The sequence below is a fragment of the Lynx canadensis genome, chromosome E2 (genome assembly GCF_007474595.2).
Source record: "Lynx canadensis isolate LIC74 chromosome E2, mLynCan4.pri.v2, whole genome shotgun sequence".
Lineage (NCBI taxonomy): Eukaryota > Metazoa > Chordata > Mammalia > Carnivora > Felidae > Lynx > Lynx canadensis.
In genome coordinates this window covers 47475072-47492757 of record NC_044317.1, presented here as the reverse complement: position 1 = coordinate 47492757, position 17686 = coordinate 47475072, and the positions used below count along the sequence as shown (strand labels likewise).

General features: G+C 56.1%; 1 protein-coding gene across 1 annotated transcript; it reads right to left on the bottom strand.

The window, feature by feature from the left end:
- Positions 1-50: 50 nt before the first annotated feature.
- Positions 51-16899, bottom strand: MAP3K10 (mitogen-activated protein kinase kinase kinase 10). Its single transcript, XM_030297253.1, has 10 exons — positions 15662-16899; positions 11710-11890; positions 8533-8681; positions 7905-8080; positions 6601-6847; positions 4897-5013; positions 2886-3057; positions 2669-2781; positions 1636-2289; positions 51-652 (listed from the first exon to the last, which is right to left on the bottom strand). Exons 1-10 carry the CDS (start codon positions 16341-16343, stop codon positions 330-332), a joined length of 2814 nt encoding a protein of 937 aa, XP_030153113.1. The 5' UTR covers positions 16344-16899; the 3' UTR covers positions 51-329.
- Positions 16900-17686: the final 787 nt, after the last annotated feature.

Below are 17686 nucleotides of genomic sequence, written 5' to 3'. Positions count from 1 at the left end.
GGTGCCCCAGGACCAGGGCCTGGGCTGGGGAAAGACACAGCCAAGAGCGGTAGGGGGCAGGGGTTACCTTTAATGCTGCATTTTGTGCCGAATCCCTATGATGTGCCCTGTCCCTGAGTATCCCTGCCCACCCTCCCCCCTCACTGCAGGGTGGGCACAGGGCCCCACCCTCTGGGGTACAAAGGAATAAATTAAGTGACCCCCTCCCCCCTTCCCCAATAAATAGAGTATCCTGCCCAGGGCCTCCCCTGCCTTGTGGCGCGGTAGGCTGGGGCGGGGCCTGGGGCGCTACATTCATGGCTGCCCAGGCGGGCGGTGGGGGGCAGGCCTCAGCGGGAGCCGTGGGCCCCGCACAGGGGCACTGTGCTGTCCTGGCTCTGCCCCTCCATGTCCATGTCAAGCAGCGTGGGCTGCATGCCGGGGGGTCCAGGGCTCTCTGGGGTGTCCGGCCTGCTGGGAGGCGAGATGCTGAGTGTCCAGCCAAAGGAGACCAGTTTCCAGGGGTCCAGGCGGGGCCGGCTGGCAGCCGGTCGGGGTCTTGGGGCGAAGGTCAGGGTGGTAGGGCGGCCAGGGAACTCGGGGGGCCGGCGGTGGGTCGGGAACAAGGTCTGGGGGTCGGGCAGGCGGGGGAAGTCCAGGGGATCTCGAGGGCCTGGTAAGAGAGGATCAGATGAGGTCAACGGGGTGGGCCAGAGGATGGCATTTAAAAGCCAGGATTGTCACATGAGCATTGGGGTCTCTGACATCTTTTGAGGTATCTGCTGCTCTTCTTGGGCCCACTTTCCAGGAGGGGTGGGACCTTCACCTAGGCCCCTACGACTCCGAACTGCTCACGCAACTGGGTGCAACTCTGGGCATATTCCTTAACCTATCAGAGCCTGTTTCCTCGTCATCCCTCTAGATACAGAAAGCCCTCATCCGTCTGAAGCCTCTTATGCATGTGGCACTGGGTGTGTGCGCACACGGAGACCTGAGGCATGACGCTATCTCTGAATGGTGATGACAGCAGCTCACTACATAGGTGGGGGTTAAATAAAACAACAAAGCACGTAGCACAGTGCCTGGTAGTAGGTAGTTAACTCCTGTCCTAATCACCTTTGTCTTTGTTAATGAATTATAGAGGGACGCCTGGGTGGCTCAGTCCATTGAGCACCTGGCTCTTAATTTCGGCTCAGGTCATGATCTCAGTTTGTGAGCTGGAGCCCCAGACTGGGCTCTGTGCTGACAGCATGGAGCCTGCTTGGGATTTTCTCTCCCCTGTCTCTGCCCCTCCCCGGCTCAGGCTCGCTCTCTCTCTCTCTCTCTCTCTCTCAAAATAAACATAAAAAATGTAGAGGGAACAGTGTCTAGCACATGAGTGTTACCCATAGTTGTTACTGTTGCCATTAATGCCACCCACCTGGCCCCTGGAGGCATTAGTTTGCCACTTCTCCTGCATTCCTGGGTCTCAATCACCTGGGGGCCCAGGGTGCCTCTAGCAGTGAGGACCATGGGGACACAGACCCTTTCCCCCATGCTAAGCAAGAGGCCACCCTGACATCTAGGGCGTCGCTGCTGTGCTGGGACCTGGGACTTTGGTGGGGTTGGGGGAGAAGGGTCGGTTTTCTGCGCCCTGGGTGTGGGCGCCTCACTCACCAGGGCGGGGAGCCGCGGGCTCAGGCGCCCCCCGCTGCCCCAGCGCCCCATCAGACGGCGTCCGCCGGTGCCCGCGGTTCACTGCGCGCGCGGCCGTGACGTGGGTGGGCGTGAGAGACTGGCGGGGGTCTTTCTTGAAGCTCTCCAGCTCCAGGTCCACCAGGGGGTTGGTGCTGGGCGGGGAGGGCGGCGGGGAGGGCGCGGCCGGCGCGGCCTCGTCGCTGTCGGAGCGCAGCAGCGAACGCGTGGAGTTGCAGTCGGACACGGACGACAGCGACACCAGGGTGGCCGAGGGCGCCAGGCCCGGGCCGGGGGCCGCGTCGTCGCGGCGACCGGGCGAGCGCCCGGGCGGGCTGAGGCCCCGCGGGAAGCGGCCGGCGCGCGGGAAGAAGAGGCCGTCGAGCCAGCGCCTCTGCTCCTCGCCGTCGGCCGCGCGCGCCTCGGCCACGTCGGCGCCCAGGCCCACGGCGCCCAGCAGCGTGGCGCAGCCCAGCAGAGCCAGCTCGCAGCGCCGCCGGCCGCCGTGCCCGGGCCGGGAGAGGGGCGCGGGCGCCCCCGGGGAGGGCTCGGCCGGCAGCGGCACCGTGAGGTAGGACGGGGTGGTGTAGGGGGAGGGAGGCACGCTGCTGCCTCCGTCCGCCTCCGCGAACTCCTCTGCAAGTGGGAGAGGGCCGTCAATCGCCTCCAGGGCTGGCCTGGCCGCAGCCCCCGCCGCCCCCAGAGACTTGGTGGGCAAGGGGCTACCCAGAAAGACCCTTCTGGCAGCGAGGCCACCAAGTCCCATTAAACGTGGTTCTCAAATCATTCTCCTCCCAAAGCCTCTAGGAATGACCCTGCACCCTGGGGCTGCCCTTCCCCCATTTTGGGAATGTTTCCTACCCACTGGTCCAGTGAAATCGGATTCCTCCTCCCAGTGCGGGGGGGGGGGGGGGGGGGGGGGGGGGAGGGGGGGGATGGTCACCTCTTCGTCTTGAGTTCTGTTTCCCTCCGGATGCCCCTCCCTCTCCATTTAAAGGCACCCTCACCCTCTTACCCATCTCATTGAGGCTGGCGAAGCCTGGGGCGATCGGTGTGTGTTTGGGGGATTTGCCCAGGTTGGGGGCACTGGATGACCACTGTTTGCTTCCTTCCCCCAGGGCCTTCAGCCTGCAGGGGGCGCCAGAGATAGGGACGGTTGCAATGCAGGCCTTCTGGCTGCCTGGGCCTGGGGGCAACGTGCAGGGCCAGGGGTGGGCTCCCAGTGCCTATACCTCTCCTCCCCTCCAGCCCGCTCCTTCTGCAGGGTGGAGCTGGGGCCCCAGGTCCGGCCCTTCTTCTTGCCTCCAACCAGCTCTTCCTTCTTTGGGGGCCCGCTGCGGCCCCACGTCCCACTGCCACCACCGCTGCCACCACCGCTGCTGCCACCGCCATCCACGGGAGTCACTGGGCCAAGAAAAGCCACTTGGTTACTGGGTGTTGGACAGTCTGTCCCCACTGGGCTCCCCCCCCCCCACTCTCACATCCACTGTCCACCAGAAGTCCAAGGGATCTTCAACCCTTCCCTTTTCTAAATCCTTCCATAGCTCCCTACTGCTGTCAGGACAAGGTCCTAGCTCCTCAGCCTGGCAGTAGAGGCTCTGCATGTACTTCCCTGCCTTCCCTCAGCCTTGTCTCCCGTCACTCCTCACAGCCAAGCCCATCAGCCGTCTATTCATTCCCACATGTCTGCTGAGCACCTGCCATATGCCAAGCCCCATGGGAGGTGCTGAGAAGACAGTAGTGGGCAAAGCTGACAAAACCCCCTGCTCTTGGGAGTTTACATTTTAGGGGTGAAGACAGATGACCAACAAGAATCATACTAGGTGAGTAATTTGTGTAGGGAGTTGACAGGCGGTAAGTGCTGTGAGGGAGACGGAGCAGGAAAGGAGTCTGAGAGGTAGGAAAAGTCATGTTTGACAAGGAAGAATCTGAGCAAAGATGCGAAGGAGGTGAGGGGGTGAGTCAAGTGGATACAAGGGAGAAGAGCATTTCAGGCAGAGGGAATAGCTTATGCCAAGGCCCTGTGGCTGGCCATGCCTAGAGTGTTTAGAGCAGCCAGGAGGCCTGTGGGGCTGGTGTGGAGGGAGGGAGAAAAGGAGGAGAGAGAGGAAATGGAGTCTGGGTATGCAGGCAGAGGGCAATGAGTGCCTTGATTGGGACCCCATGTCTATCATTTCCCAGGTGGGTGTTTCCACACCTCCATGCCTTTGCACAGGCTGTTCCCTTCACCTGGAACTCTGTTCCTTTCAGTCCTTTTCCCAGCCTCGTTGCCAGTTTTCCCTTCAAGCCTCCAGCTCTGGAGGAGTTTGTTCCCTGGAGAGTCTACTGCTCTCATTTCCACACTTTGAAAGTACCCTGACATTAGTACTGTCACCATGTGGTCATTGTCTTTGTTGGTGTCCCCATGAGAATGACCTCTGGGGCCTGGTACAAGCAGGGGTCCCGACAGAGGTGTGAAGGGGGTGATATGTGGGGCAAAGCCAGGGGTGACCGATGGGGCAGAACAGATTTGAGGGGATCAGCCTCGTATCCTGCCCATCAGCAAACCGGGCTGGCTGTGCCTCTGCCGCGTAGCCCCGTCTCCCGCCCACAGCCCCAGTCCAGTCCGCTCCCCTTGTCTCCTGTCTTCCCCTATCGCTCCAGCCTCCCACAGTCCACACCCTTCACAGCAGCCGGAGGGACAAGGTGCGTTTTATCACATTACTGCCCAGCTCACGGCCCCTACCGCATTTAGAATAAAATCCAGTTCAGGTTCCTTGGCGAGCCCGGTTCTCTAGGCCCAGCAAGATCTGGCCCCCTGCAACCTTGACCACAAACGCACTCCTCTCCCTGCCATTCACTCCAGTCCAATCGAGCTGGCCTCCCAGGACCATACACATGCCTTGCTTATTGCCACCCCTGGCCTTGGCCCTTGCTATTCCCTCCTGCAGGGACACGCTTCTTTCGGATCTTGACCCTCCTTGCTCCTTCTTACCACCTGGGTCCCTGTTCAAACCCCAGCTCCCTACACAGGCCTTCCTGATGTAAAACAGCACCTCTCCTCTTTTATTTCCCTTCCCTGCTTTCCTTTGTAGAGCTTATCACTATAGTATATGTACCACTTTAGTGTCTGTTGACCCCTGATGAGAATGAGGGAGGGGACCCCGCCTGTCTTGTCCCTGTTGTTCCTCCAGCTCGGTGCCCAGTAAATGTTCACAGAACGTTGTGGACTACTGACTGGTCAGGGCCTTGGGAGATACTCACGGCGAATGGCCCTCAGCCGGGGGATGATGCTGGGGCTCGCAGGGGGGCTGGCCCCGTCGGATCCTTTCCGCTTGTCCAGGGTTGGAGAGGCTTGGACTGTGATCTTATGCTCGAAGCCTGTGGAAAGAAAGAGACTTTCCTGAGCAAGATGCTCCGTGGGTAACTGGAGAAGTTCCCTTTGTGGGATAGAAGGAATGCCAGAATGGAACGCCACTGTTTTCATTCCTTAAACGGGGGTTCGCAAACTATGGTCTCCAGAGCGGCGGCATCCACGTCAACTGCAAACCTCAGGGGCAGCACTCACCCTCAGGCCCTCTGAATCGGCAGCTCTGGGGTGAAGCACAGCCATGTAACCGTGATGAGCCCTCCAGAGACCTCGGGCGCACGCTTGAATTGGGTAGGAAGGATCCTAATGGGGTCCTTAATTAACTAAGGATTGACTACAGATCTAGGCCTAAGTGTCCAGCGTGGCAGCTATTAGCCACAAGTGGCCACTGAGCACTTGCAGTGTGGCCACTGCATCTGAGCCGCTGGAGAGCTTGAACCTATCTGTGTAGTCGCAATTAATCTAAATTTAAACTTAAAAATGGATCCTCAGTTCGGTTATTGAAAACATTTAAGCATGTTTGATGCAAATCTTGGGGATGTGAATCAACTTTTTTTCAACTATAAATTTCACGAAACCCAAATACAGGTCAAGTATTTTTGAGGAAAATTAAGCGTCTGGACCAAGGTACACTGTAACCATAACATATACGCTGGATTTCAAGGATTGGGTGTGGAAAAAAAGAGGTTAAAATCTCTAACAATTTTTCTTGTATTGATACATGTGACACTGTAGCATTTTGGATATATCAGGCTAAATAAAATATATTGTTAAAGTCAATTTCACCTGTTTCTTTTCCATTTTTTCCCTTTTCCATTTTTTTTTTTTTTAAGGTGGCTACTAGATTTAAAATTAGCCATGTGACTTGCATTAGATATCTGTTGGCCAGTGCTGTGTTGGTCACTGCATGATGGCTTATAACATTACAAAGAGAGGGTTGAGCAGACATCATGTGTCTTATGATGGGTGAGCGGGGTCATGTTACCTAAGAAGCAATCTTTGGGGGGTGGGGGTGGGGAAGAGACCCAACGAGAACTTGAAACTGATTATGCCTTGGAACAAACCTATTGGGTTGATCCACATGAAACTTGTTTTGGTTTTGGTCAAAAAGGGCTGGGCATCAGCAGTTTCACATAGTTTAACTTAATACCAGTTAATAGGAAATTTAGGGGACAGAGGACAAGGTAAGTCATACTGGGGAGACGCAAGCAGCAGCCTCCAGACTGTGGGAAGTGCTGCAGAACAAACGATGCAAGGGGGAAAAAAAAGCTGATTAAAAGATTAAAAAAAATAGAAGACAAAACAATAACAATTTTTAAAAAGTAAGGACGTGAATGCCCTTATTCTTGGCGGGCAGCCGGGGGTTTGTGCTGGGAGGGAGTGCGTGGCGGGGCATGTGGGGTGGCTGTGGGTTCTCTCTGCTTGGGTGCGGGTGATTATACTAACCCAGTAAGCTAGACGGGTTTCTGGCCCCTTTCCACATGTGTGATACATTCAGCAATAGAAAAGTTTTCAAAAAAATAGGAGGAGGAGGTAAACCCCGTGTTAGGAATGCTCCCAGCAGCCCCTGGGGGCCGCGCAAGGCGTGTGGGCGGTACCGGAGGGCAGGCTGATGTGGCTGCCGCCTTCCCGCAGCTTGAGCAGGCGGCTGCGCTTGAAGTTGCCCTTGCGTTTGCGGACCCTGGGCTTCTCCTGGCTCAGCTGGCACATGAGCAGGTGCAGCTCACGCTCCACGATGTCCATCTCGCGCTCGGCCAGCTCCTGCTCCCGCCGCCGCAGCTGCTCCTCCTGGAAGCGCTGCTCCTGGGCCGCCCGCAGCAGCTCCTCCTCACGGCTCCGGAGTTCCTGGAGAGAAGATGGGGCGAGGGGCTCACCTGTCAGCCGCTTGGGGATGGACCTGGGGGCTACTGGGTCTGCTTGGGGCACAGCACAAGGGCGTCCTGCTAAGGGGCAAATTGGGGGCACAATCCAACTCACTCTTCACCAGCCAAGCTGGGCGCCGGTGCTCCAGGCTCTATTAGCCCAAAGAAAGGGGTGGTTTTAGTTTTCACCTTTAAGTTTTTGACTCTTCAATTGGAAAACTTCAAACATCCACAAAGCAGAGACAGAATAGTGCCCCCAATTCTCATCATTACACCTAAACAACTCTTTTTACTTAGCAAACCTTTTTTCATGTATCTTCTTCCTTGTCTCCTCCCTCTCTCCCTCCCTCCCATTTTTGCTGTTGTGTTTTAAAACCAATCTCAGGGGTGCCTGGGTGGCTCAGCCAGTTAAGTGTCTGAGTTCGGCTCAGGTCATGATCTCACAGTTCACAAGTTAGAGCCTGGCATCTGGCTCTGTGCAGACAGAGCTTCCTTCAGATTCTGTGTCTCCCTCTCTCTCTGTCCCTCCCTTGCTTGTACTCTGTCTGCCAAAAATAAATAAAACATTAAAAAAAATTTAGGGGTGCCTGGGTGGCTCAGTCAGTTAAGCATCTGACCCTTGATTTTGGCTTAGGCCATGATCTCACAGTTCGTGGGTTCAGGCCCTATGTCAGGCTCCGTGCAGACAGTGCAGAGTCTGACAGTGCGGAACCTGCTTGGGATATGCTCTCTCTCTCCCTCTCTCTCTCTGCCCCTCCCCTGCGTGCTCTCTTTGCCTCAAATAAATAAACTTAAAAAATTAAAAAAAAAATTTAAACCAATCCCAGACATCAGGCAGTATCACTTGTAAGAGCATCAGTGCAGGGTGCCTTTTTCTTATTAATCTGCCAACAGGCCCCTTTCTTAATACGCAAAAAAGGCCCCTTTAGCCCTGCATGGACCCAAAGACTGGGGCTCAGGGGAAGGGACTCTGCCCCACCAAAGGCATCAGAAATGCAGGGGTCTTGCTCCATTCCTCCCACTGTGCCCCCTGCCTTCACCTTCTCTTTGGTCCGGAGGTCATCAAACATGTGCTGAATTTCCAGCTTCCAGTCTTCCTGCAGCGAGTGGAAGGACTCCAGTGGCATCTGGAATAGGGCTGACTGCTCGATGACTTCAAGCTGCTTCAAGATACTGCCGAAATCTGGCCGCCCATGGGGGTCTGGGTCCCAGCATTCTGGGGTGGGGGTGGGGGGGACAGCAGTGGGGGTGGAGAGGTCAGTGGCCATGCTCTAGGGCATCACCCTGCTTTGTGGAAGACAGGACTTCAGGGGACTGTGGACAAACAACTTCCATGGAACTGAGGGAAGGAATTCAAAGCCAAATTCCTGGCAACATTACAGTGAAACCTGGCTTCTGCTCCCTCACTTGTGGCAGAATCAAGGATCAGGGAAGAATCCCAGGGCCAGCGAATGCTAACAGGTGCCCTCAAGGGCTGTGGGCCTGGCTGGAACAACAGTTTGGGGGACACAGAGCCAACTGCAGGGGAGACAGTTTGGGGTTCAATGGTTGCAGCCCCTTCTCCCTCACTCCTGGGCCCACCGGTATGGATGGATGTGAAGGGGTGAGGTCTGGCCCGAGGGCCCCTGCCACCCAAGCTGAGCCTATCTCCACAGGGCCCTGGCTCACCCTCCAGTAGGCGGGCAAAGGGCTCGGGGCACGTGGAGGGGATGGGCAGCGTCAGCTTGTTCATAGCCACGCCATATGCCACGGCCAAGGCGTCGATTTCACGGTAGGGGACCTCACCCGTCAGCAGCTCCCAGAGCAGCACCCCGAAGCTGCAGGTGGGGAAGAGGGAGGGTGATGCCGCAGCCCACCCCCATGCTCACCTACACCCCATCCCTGCCTCCGGTCCCGTGGTGGGCCTCCCTCACCCCCACATCCGGCGCTGGTTGATGAGGCCACGAGAACATGATTGACCTCCACTGGCCTGATCTCAAATAGATGTGGTGGGGTTGGCTGTCTGATGTCTTGCCTTTGCTCTGCCTCTCTTCCCTCACCCCTGTCTGAAAACTTTCAGTGTCTCACCTGTACCCCCTGGACAAAGCCACTTTTCTTAGCCCTGACCTTTGACGTCCCCTGCAGCTTTGTCTCTAAGCCCTCTTGCCCCCGTACCAACCCCAGCTTCGCTGAACAAGTTGAACAAGCCCTAAACCCTGTTCTTCCTAACCTCTGGCTTTGCACATGCTGTCTCCTTCATCAAGAACATCCTTCCCTGTGTATAACTGTTCTTTCAGTCAAAACTCAGGTGTCCCCTCTCCCAGGGAGGCTTCCTTGATTCCACAGCCTCCAAAGCTAGATGAGAGACCCCCTCCTCTATGTTCCCACAGAACCCTCAGCACTTACCTCTAAAAACAAGTTAACACTATTTAACATTTATAAAGCACTTACTCCAGGCCAGCACTGTGCTAGGCGCTCTCAGTAATCCTCACAACAGCCCTGTAAGGCAGAAGGTATCGGTATGACCCCCGTTTTAGCCGGGGGACAGATGCAGGCACAGAGAGGTTAAACTGTCTGCCTAAATGTCACACAGCTAGTAAGCGGACTGGTCTCAGTCCACACTTGGGCTCAGGCCTGCTTGATGCCCATGACGGTGTCCTTGATGGATACACAACACTGGAGCACGCACCACTGTGCTACGGTCACCTGCCGGTCCACCTTCTCCAGTAAACTGAACACCATTTTGTGCGGTGTCCAGCATGCAGTGAGTCCCCGAGCTCCCCCACATCCACGCATGCATTTGACATATAAATGTCTGCTGTGTGCCAGACACTATTCTGGGCACTGGACCAAGATGGACACCACCTCTGCCCTCCTACGGCTGACGGCCTCCCTGTCGTTCTCAGTGCCAGCACTGGTGAATGTGAGCTGGGCATCTGCTGACTGAAATCATTTCCCATCCTCCTTTGCAGCTAAGCATGCCCATATGGCGATGGTTCTGGCCAGTGGGGTGCGGGAGGACGTGTAATATGCAACTAACTTCCAGGAAGTTAAAGAGAGTCCTCGGAGTCCCGAAGTTTAGAAGTTTAGAGTCCTTAAGGAGAATTGGTGTCCTTTCCTCTTTTCCTGCCTGCTTGCTGTGATGTGGACATAAAAGCCGGAGCTCAAGCAGACGTTTTGGATGATGAAGTGAGCTTTGGAATGGAGACCACACAAGGTGGAAGAAAATAATAATGGCTTTCAACTGGGGGTGGTGTGAACCCTCCACCTCACCTGTGTTGCTGGAAACCTGTGAGGCTGTTTTGATTGTCACAAGGACCGGGGAGCGCTATGATGTTTGGTGGCTGGGAACCACATCCTAAAAAATACAGGGCAGTACCACACAAGAAAGAATTACCTTGCTCTATGTCAGTGACGCCCCTGTTGAGGAACCCTGACATAGGACCCTGAATTCCTGTCACCGGGAGCACCACATCAGTCCTGGGCTTTACAGGAGAGCAGAAACTTCAGGCTTGTTTTTATTTGGGGATTTTCTGCTCCTTGCCACGGAGATATGGCTCTGTGCAGTTTGGTACCACAAATGAATGCCTAATGGAAAGCCAGTTAGAACCTTCCCCAAAGAGCTGCACTGCTCTAGTGGAGACTTCCTGTCTGATTTGTCTGCCCAGAAGCCATGACTTTGCTACTTGGTCCATCTGGAGCCTTAGCTGGGGACTGACCTGGGTTTGGCTCCCTCCCAGTAGAAGGCCCCAGGCTGAAGAGTATCTGCTGTCGCCATCAAGTCTCACTGGTGAGATGGCAACAGCCTCCTCGCGGGCCTCCTGCCCCCACTCCTGTCCCCCACAATCCATTCTGCATCCTACAGCCGAGGGAGCCTTGCAATGCTAAACCAGATTGTGTCATTCATAAATGCTCCTAATGGCTTTCCGCTGCACTTAGAATAAAGCCTGGCGTCCGGTCCCTCATCTGCGGGGTCCCCTGCTCTCTCTCCTATGTCATTTTCTACCACCTTCCTCCTTGCCTCCTCTGCTCCAGTCACCTGGCCTCACGGCTGTGTCTGGAATAGACCAAGCTCGTTCTCACGTCAGTACCGCCTTTGTGGGCACTGTCCCCTCTGCCTGGGAAGCTTCTTCCCCCAAACTTTGCATGGGTGGCTCCTTCTTATCATCATCCAAAACTCAGCTCAAGTGTCATTTCTCAGAAAAGCCTTCCCTAACATCATCCTCCAGCCCTCAAGAGTGCTTTCGATTTACCTCCTGGCTCTTAATACTATCTCATGCTTTGTTCTGGTGGATTAACTCCTTATCTTTGGAAAATTATTTTACAACTTTTTAACTTAAAACCAGCTCCCCCCCCCCTTCTCAGCTTCTTGTGTATTTATTTATTTACTATTCCTCTGGGCAGGAAATGTGTCTAGATTTTTTTTACTGCAGTATCCCTAGCACACAGTGCTGATGGATGGATGGATGGATAGCTGGATGAATGGATGGATAGATGGATGGATGGATGGCTGGCTGGAAGGAAGGAAGGAAGGAAGGAAGGAAGGAAGGAAGGAAGGATGAAAGGATGCCTCCAAAGCCTCAATTTCCTATTGACAAGTGGGGTGCTGTACTGGATGGTGTCTGAGGGGCCCTTGGTGTTGACATCCTATTTCTACATCTTCGTAATTTTCCACTCGAATCCAAGCCCTTCTCAGCTGCTACTTCAGCAAGCAGACACCTGCTTTGGTGCTTTGATGGTCTGACCTTGCCAGGGGGCCTCTCTGTCAGGCCTGGATCCTAGCTTCCGCAGGAGACTGTCCCTCCCACTCTGAAACACCCTCCTCCCCTCCCCCATTTCCGGATTCCCCAGCCCCACCATCAGCACCTCCAGACATCACTGCTTTTGGAGAAGAGGGAGAGACGGATAACCTCCGGAGCCATCCAGGCATAAGTCCCTGCAGCGCTCATCTTGGTGGTCTTGTGCCACTCGCGGGCGAGGCCGAAGTCCGTGATCTTGAGCACCGTGTCTGCGAGGTTGTGGTTCTCGATGGCCTCCAGAATAAGAACTGTGGGGCAGGAAGAAAGATGGGTCACCCCAACCTTCTGGGCTGCAGACCTGAGTGTCCTGCCCGCCTGCCTCAGCTGAAATCTCCTACTTGTTCTCTCCCTCTAACCATGAGTAACCATGAGTTACCCCCCTCTGCAGCAGGTCCTTTCCTGGTCTGGAATATCATGGACGCTTCCATGCCAGTCGGATCCCTGCCCCAAGCTCCCATGAAGGAGGAGGAGCTTCCTCTGGGTCTACTTCCCTCCTGATTCTAACCTGGGCTCTGGGGAGCTCCGTGAAAGGTGGGTAGCCAAAGCCCAAAGCCTTGGTTCTCCTTTGTTCAGGCCTTGAATTCCTGGCCACCAGTGAGGTGGGAACTAGACTCTGAGCAGAAGGGATGAACGTGGCTCTCCTTTGTCTTTGTCACCCCCTGTGGCAGACTGCATTCAGGGCCCCAGATCTACCCCTTTCTGCATCACCTTCTTCACCACCTGACTCTGCACTCCTTTCCACGGAAGGGGAAGAGTCTATTTCCTCCTCCTTTACCTTGGGTTGGCCCTAGGACTTGTTTTGGTCAACAGAACAAGGCAGAAGTGACAGAATGCCATTTCCAAGCCTAGGCCTTAAGAGCCCTCACCTATCTGCCTGCCATCACCACGAGACCATGCCTCGGCCAGCCTGTTGGTCCAAGGTAGATGGGAGGTACTTGGAGTAAAGTCTTCCCTGCTGAGGCCCACCTAAGTCAGCTCACGCTCCAGCAGGCCCACATGTGTGTGAGCAGCAATAAATGACATCAAGTTTTAAGACCCTGAGTTTTGGGGGTGGTTTGCTACGCAGCATTACTGTGACAAAGTCTGACGGCTATATCCCCCAAGCATATTGAATGGTTCCAACTTGCTGTCTAGGGCTATTACTAACAACAATTATAATCATGGCTGGTGTTTATCAGTGGCCTATGATATGGCAGGCACTGTGCTAGGCCTTTACATGGATTATCTAGAAAGCAACCCATTTTATCGACTGGCAAACTGAGGCTCAAAGAGATAAAGTCCCTTGGCCAAGAGTGTATAGCTAGAAAACTGTGGGGCAAAGACCTGACCTACATCTGTCATTAGAGCCCAATCTCTTAACTGCTATGATATTCAACCAGCATGTATCAAACAGGCCCCAAAGTGTACAGGCCTGCCTGGGTATGAATCCCAGCTCTGCCACTTATCAGCTGCATAACCTTGTATGATTTATTCTTCTTAATGCTAGGATTTCTCCTCTGTTAAGTGGGGATGATAATAGTATTTACCTTATAGGGTTGTAGTAAGGTGAAGCACCAGTAGGCCCTTTAAAAATGTTAGCTATTATTATTAGTGTGTGATGTGGCCATAGTTGGCCTTTACTTCTCCCCCCAGATCTTTGACCATTCCTGGTGACTTCTCCTGTCATAACAACAGTGAGCTAATTCTACTATCATCAAAGCCCAGAAGCCTCCCTCGACTCTCTAGCATGTGACTCCATGCTTCCCTTCTTGGGTCCCCACCTCTTCTGTTGGTGGGGTGACCCTGTGACAGACGGAACACACTATGGTCTTATATTTCATTTCTGCATCATCCCTTGCTTAAAATCTTCTGTTGGCTTCCACTACGTTAAAAACGAAACAAAACAAAACCCCAAATCCTCATCATGGCCCCCAAGGTCATTATGATCTGGGCCCTGCCTACCTTTCTGACCTCATCTTCTACCCCTCCCTCATTCTTCCTCTTCCAACCCCTCTGGTCTCCTGGCTGTTTCTCCAGCAAGGCATGCTCATTTCCACCTCAGGACCTTTGCTCTGCCCAGACTTTTGCAAGGCTGGGTTCTCTTTGTTCAGGTCCCTGCTCCAGTATTGCCTTCCCTGACCATCTGATTCAAAGAGCTCCTTCTGCCTGTTTTATTTTCTTCAGAGCCCCCTGATCTTATCTGGAAATTTTATCTATCTACCTACCTACCTACCTACCTACCTACCTACCTACCTACCTAATATCAGTCATCTACTTCTGTTTACTAGACCATAACTTCTACGTGGGGAGATCTTGCCTGGGTCACTTCTGTAATCCCAGCGCTTAAGATAGGGCCTAGTATATTTAATTTTGCTTCAGAATTATCGGTTGAATGAACCAATGTACGAGCGACACCAGATGAGGGGCTCCTAGGGAAAGATGAATGGAGGAAGCTGTGCTGTGGAGGCCCTGTGACCTGTCCTGGGCATGGACTTGTCCCATTGACTGAGCAGGAAGCCCTGGCCTAAGGAGCCCCAACAACGCCACATCCAGGTGGCACTGGCTACAGGAAAACCTAGAGGCCTGGGGGCATGTCCTTACACCCCACCTTCAGGCTGTGAATCAGAGGGGTGAGGAAAGGCCAGGAAGGCACCCCAGCCTTCAAGGGGAGCATGCTGGTGGTCCTGCCTCTATTTGCCCAGCATGTCGGAGGAGTCTGAGCATCAGGGAGGCAGGAACCATCCGTGTCTGTCTTTGCTCAATTCCCTGGCCCCGCCACAGGGCTTGGCACACCTTGAGCACCTGGCAGCTCGGTTGGTGTACGAGTGTAAGGCCTGGAAGGTAAGGAAGACCACTCCCTCTGTTCTAGGGTCTCGCAGTGGTCGTGGCTCTGCATAGCAACAACATTGCAGAAGTAGAGGGATGGATTCAAACACATTTCAGGGTGTGGAACTGACAGGAATCAGAAGAGATGTGAGAGTCCAAATGTGAGAACAAAGGGGAAATCCTCACATTTCCAGGGAGGGCAGGGAACATGCTGGCCTCATTTACTGTTGATTCCTCTCCTTAGCACATGACTTGGCCCAGCAAACACCAAATGAAAAATGAAAGAATAGATGCATGCAGAAATGAAAGGGAGTGAGATGGGGTAGAGGAAGCTTGGCAGAGCCAGGAAGGTAGGATTCTTCCCCCGCTATATCCTTTGGACGCAGGACTGGGTGTGGCACACAACAGGCGCTCCGGAAATGGGTGAGGCCACTGCGGTCTTGGTCCCTGTTGGGCTCCTGTTAATAGGTGCTCAACTAATATGTGCTGACATCATGAGAAGCTCCTTGATCTAGAGGTGGGTCCTGGGGAGCTTTCTCTTCCTGCTGGCCCCAGTCCCCATTCGACCAACCAATCAAGTTTTGAGAGCCTGTGATAAGCCAGGCAGCCTGGAAGCTTTTACATAAGGCACATCCCTTTCCCTCCTCCCTCACTCTGGCTGGGGCAGAGGCCTGAGAGGACTCCAGAAAGTGGTTCTCAACCCTGAGGAGACACTTGCCAATGTCTGGAGACAAGTTTTGGTCTTTGGTGGAGAATGTTAATGGCATCTACCAGCTAGAAGCCACGGATGCTGCTAAACAACCCACAAGAGAACTGCCTCCTACAATCATCCAGCCCCAAATGTAAATAGTGCCAAGGTTGAGAAACTCTGACTCCAGGCTAAATTCTTTCGGTCTCTGCCCGGTGGACCCTGGCATCATGGCTGGACAGTGAGTGCCATGAGGGCAGGCCCTGTGCTGTCCATGCTAGGAGTTCAGGGCCTGTCACAGTGTTCATGGATACATACTTATTAAGCTACTGTGACTCTTAGCCTGGGAGACAGGCGGTCCTTCAACCTTTCCAAGCCTCCTTTTCCTCCCTCACTTGGCCCGGAAGGTATACCGCTGCCCCTTCTTGCCCTAGGCAATATCTTCTGGTGTCCCCATTTCCCACCACCTAGGCTTGACCTCCTAAGATTCGGTGGAAGCAAGTTTTGGGGGGAGGACACCACTTACTGTTGATGGACTTGAGGTCCCGGTGGATGATGGGCACAGGGGCATCATTGTGTAGGTAGTTCATGCCCCGGGCCACCTGCACAGCCCAGTTGACCAGCACATGAGGGGGCACCCGGCGGCCCGCCAGCACCCTGCTCAGTGCGCCCCCCCTGGCATACTCCATCACCAGGCAGAGGTGTGGGGGGCTGAGGCAGGCGCCTCTGAGGGCAATGATGTTGGGGTGCTTCAGGGCTCCGAAGAGCCTGGCCTCCTGGCGCACCTGCTCTGCTGTCACTGCCGGGTCCCGCTCAGGGTCCAGCCGGGCGGCCTTGACAGCCACCTCCTCGCCGCGCCATAGGGCCCGGTAGACCTTGCCAAAGCCCCCTACACCGATGATCTCTTCTAGCTGCAGCTCGTGGAAGGGGATCTCCTGGGGCAGCTGGAGGCCCGCGGGCGCGGCGGGTGCGCCAGGGGCTACGTAGTTGCTGGGGAAAACGCCCACACGGCCGCTGGGTAGCTGCCCGGTCCACCAGCCCTCGTCGCCCGACACCGCACAGTCCTGGGAAAGCACCTGGACGCGGTCGCCCCTCCGCAGGGTCAGCTCCTCATCGCCCGCCGCCTCGTAGTCGAACACCGCGGTCCAGACGGGCCCCGTGGGGGTCGTGCCCCACTCCTTGGCCGTCCCCCCCTCCTCCTCCTCCATGGGGGAGGGGCCGGGGGCTGCGGGAGGCCGCTTCACACAGGCTGCCCGCGGGATGCAGAGGGCGGGCCCCGGCGGCCAGGATGGGGGGCAGTCCCTGCGGGTTCTAGGGGGCTCCTGGAGGCCATGGCTGGGGGCGGGGGCCCTCCGCAGGAGCAAGAAAAAGCCTCCTTAAAAGGGCAGGGTCGTCCCCTCTGATTCAGCTGCCCAGGCGGGGCGGGGTGCGGATAGGGTGGCGGGTTCACCTGTCTCCCCCAAATGTCAGGGCGCTAAGAGGGCCTGGCCGCGCGGCTCCCCAATTCCTGCCGGGGCCCGCCGGTGGGGGACGAGGGTGAGGGAAGCAGGCAGCCCCCTTCCCCACGCCTCTCACCCCGCGCAGCTCCACCGGCGGCCCCCGGCTCCGCATCCCGGGCCACGACCGCCGGGCGGGGTGGGGGTGGCGGGGCCCCGGGGGCGCCCGCCCCGGGATGGGGTGGCGCGCCCCTCGGCCTTCTCACGCGCGGGGCGGCCGGGCTGCCCCCATCCCCAGCACCTGCCTCCCGGTCGGCCCCAGCCCTGCCCCCGCCCGCGCCGCTTCCCGGGGCCGCCGGCGGTGCCTGAGTGACGTGCTCGCCGCCGCCGCCGCCGCCGCCGCGGTGCCGCCTGGGAGTTGTAGTCTCCGGCTGCGCGGCCTCGAGGCTGTTCCCCTAGCTCCCAGAGCCCCGCTGCCAGCCTCGGGCCGCAGTGGGGACCCCACGAGGCCGAAGGAATCCTCTCGAGGAGATAAGCTTGGCCTCGGACCCTCCCTGGAACCCGGTGGGCCAGATGCCGGGAGGAGGGAAGGAGGCGGGGGCCAAGCGCTCCTCACAGACCCTGCGGGTCCGCGGCTCAAGATGGGGTTGACGGTGGCGGACCGGCTTCGCAAAGCGAAATAGAGGAGCTGCGTGAGTGGTGGTTACTGGCTCCAGCCTCTAACGCGGCTGGAGCACGGTCCCCTTGGCTGCCCGTCCCCTCGGGCCCCGACCCGAGGTGCACGCCGGGAAATGTAGTCCGTTCCGGGACAGGCGCCGCGGGAGGCGGCCTCAAACGTTGGAGAAAGGTTGGTGGCTCCTGCCACCTAGGGGATTCGGCTGATGGCGAGGCCTCAGCAGGGAAGATGGGGCTGGCAGGACGTGTTCACTGTCCGTTGGGAAATCACAGCCATGTCTTTCCCCACCAGCTCTGGTTTCTTCCACCTCAGCAGTCAGAACTCCCCGCCTCTCGTAATAGGAACTTCAATCTATTGGGGCTTAATGCGCATCTTGTGCTAAGCGCTTTGCATGGTATCATCAAATTCTCGCAAAGCCCCCATTTTACAGATGATGCAT

Coding starts and splice junctions, on each gene's coding strand:
- MAP3K10 (XM_030297253.1), bottom strand. CDS start 16,343: ATGGAGGAGGAGGAGGGGGGGACGGCCAAGGAGTGGGGCACGACCCCC. Junction 11,891..15,661: donor GGACCTCAAGTCCATCAACA/GTAAGTGGTGTC, acceptor CCTGCCCCACAG/TTCTTATTCTGGAGGCCATC. Junction 653..1,635: donor GCCCGCGGCTCCCCGCCCTG/GTGAGTGAGGCG, acceptor CTCTCTTACCAG/GCCCTCGAGATCCCCTGGAC.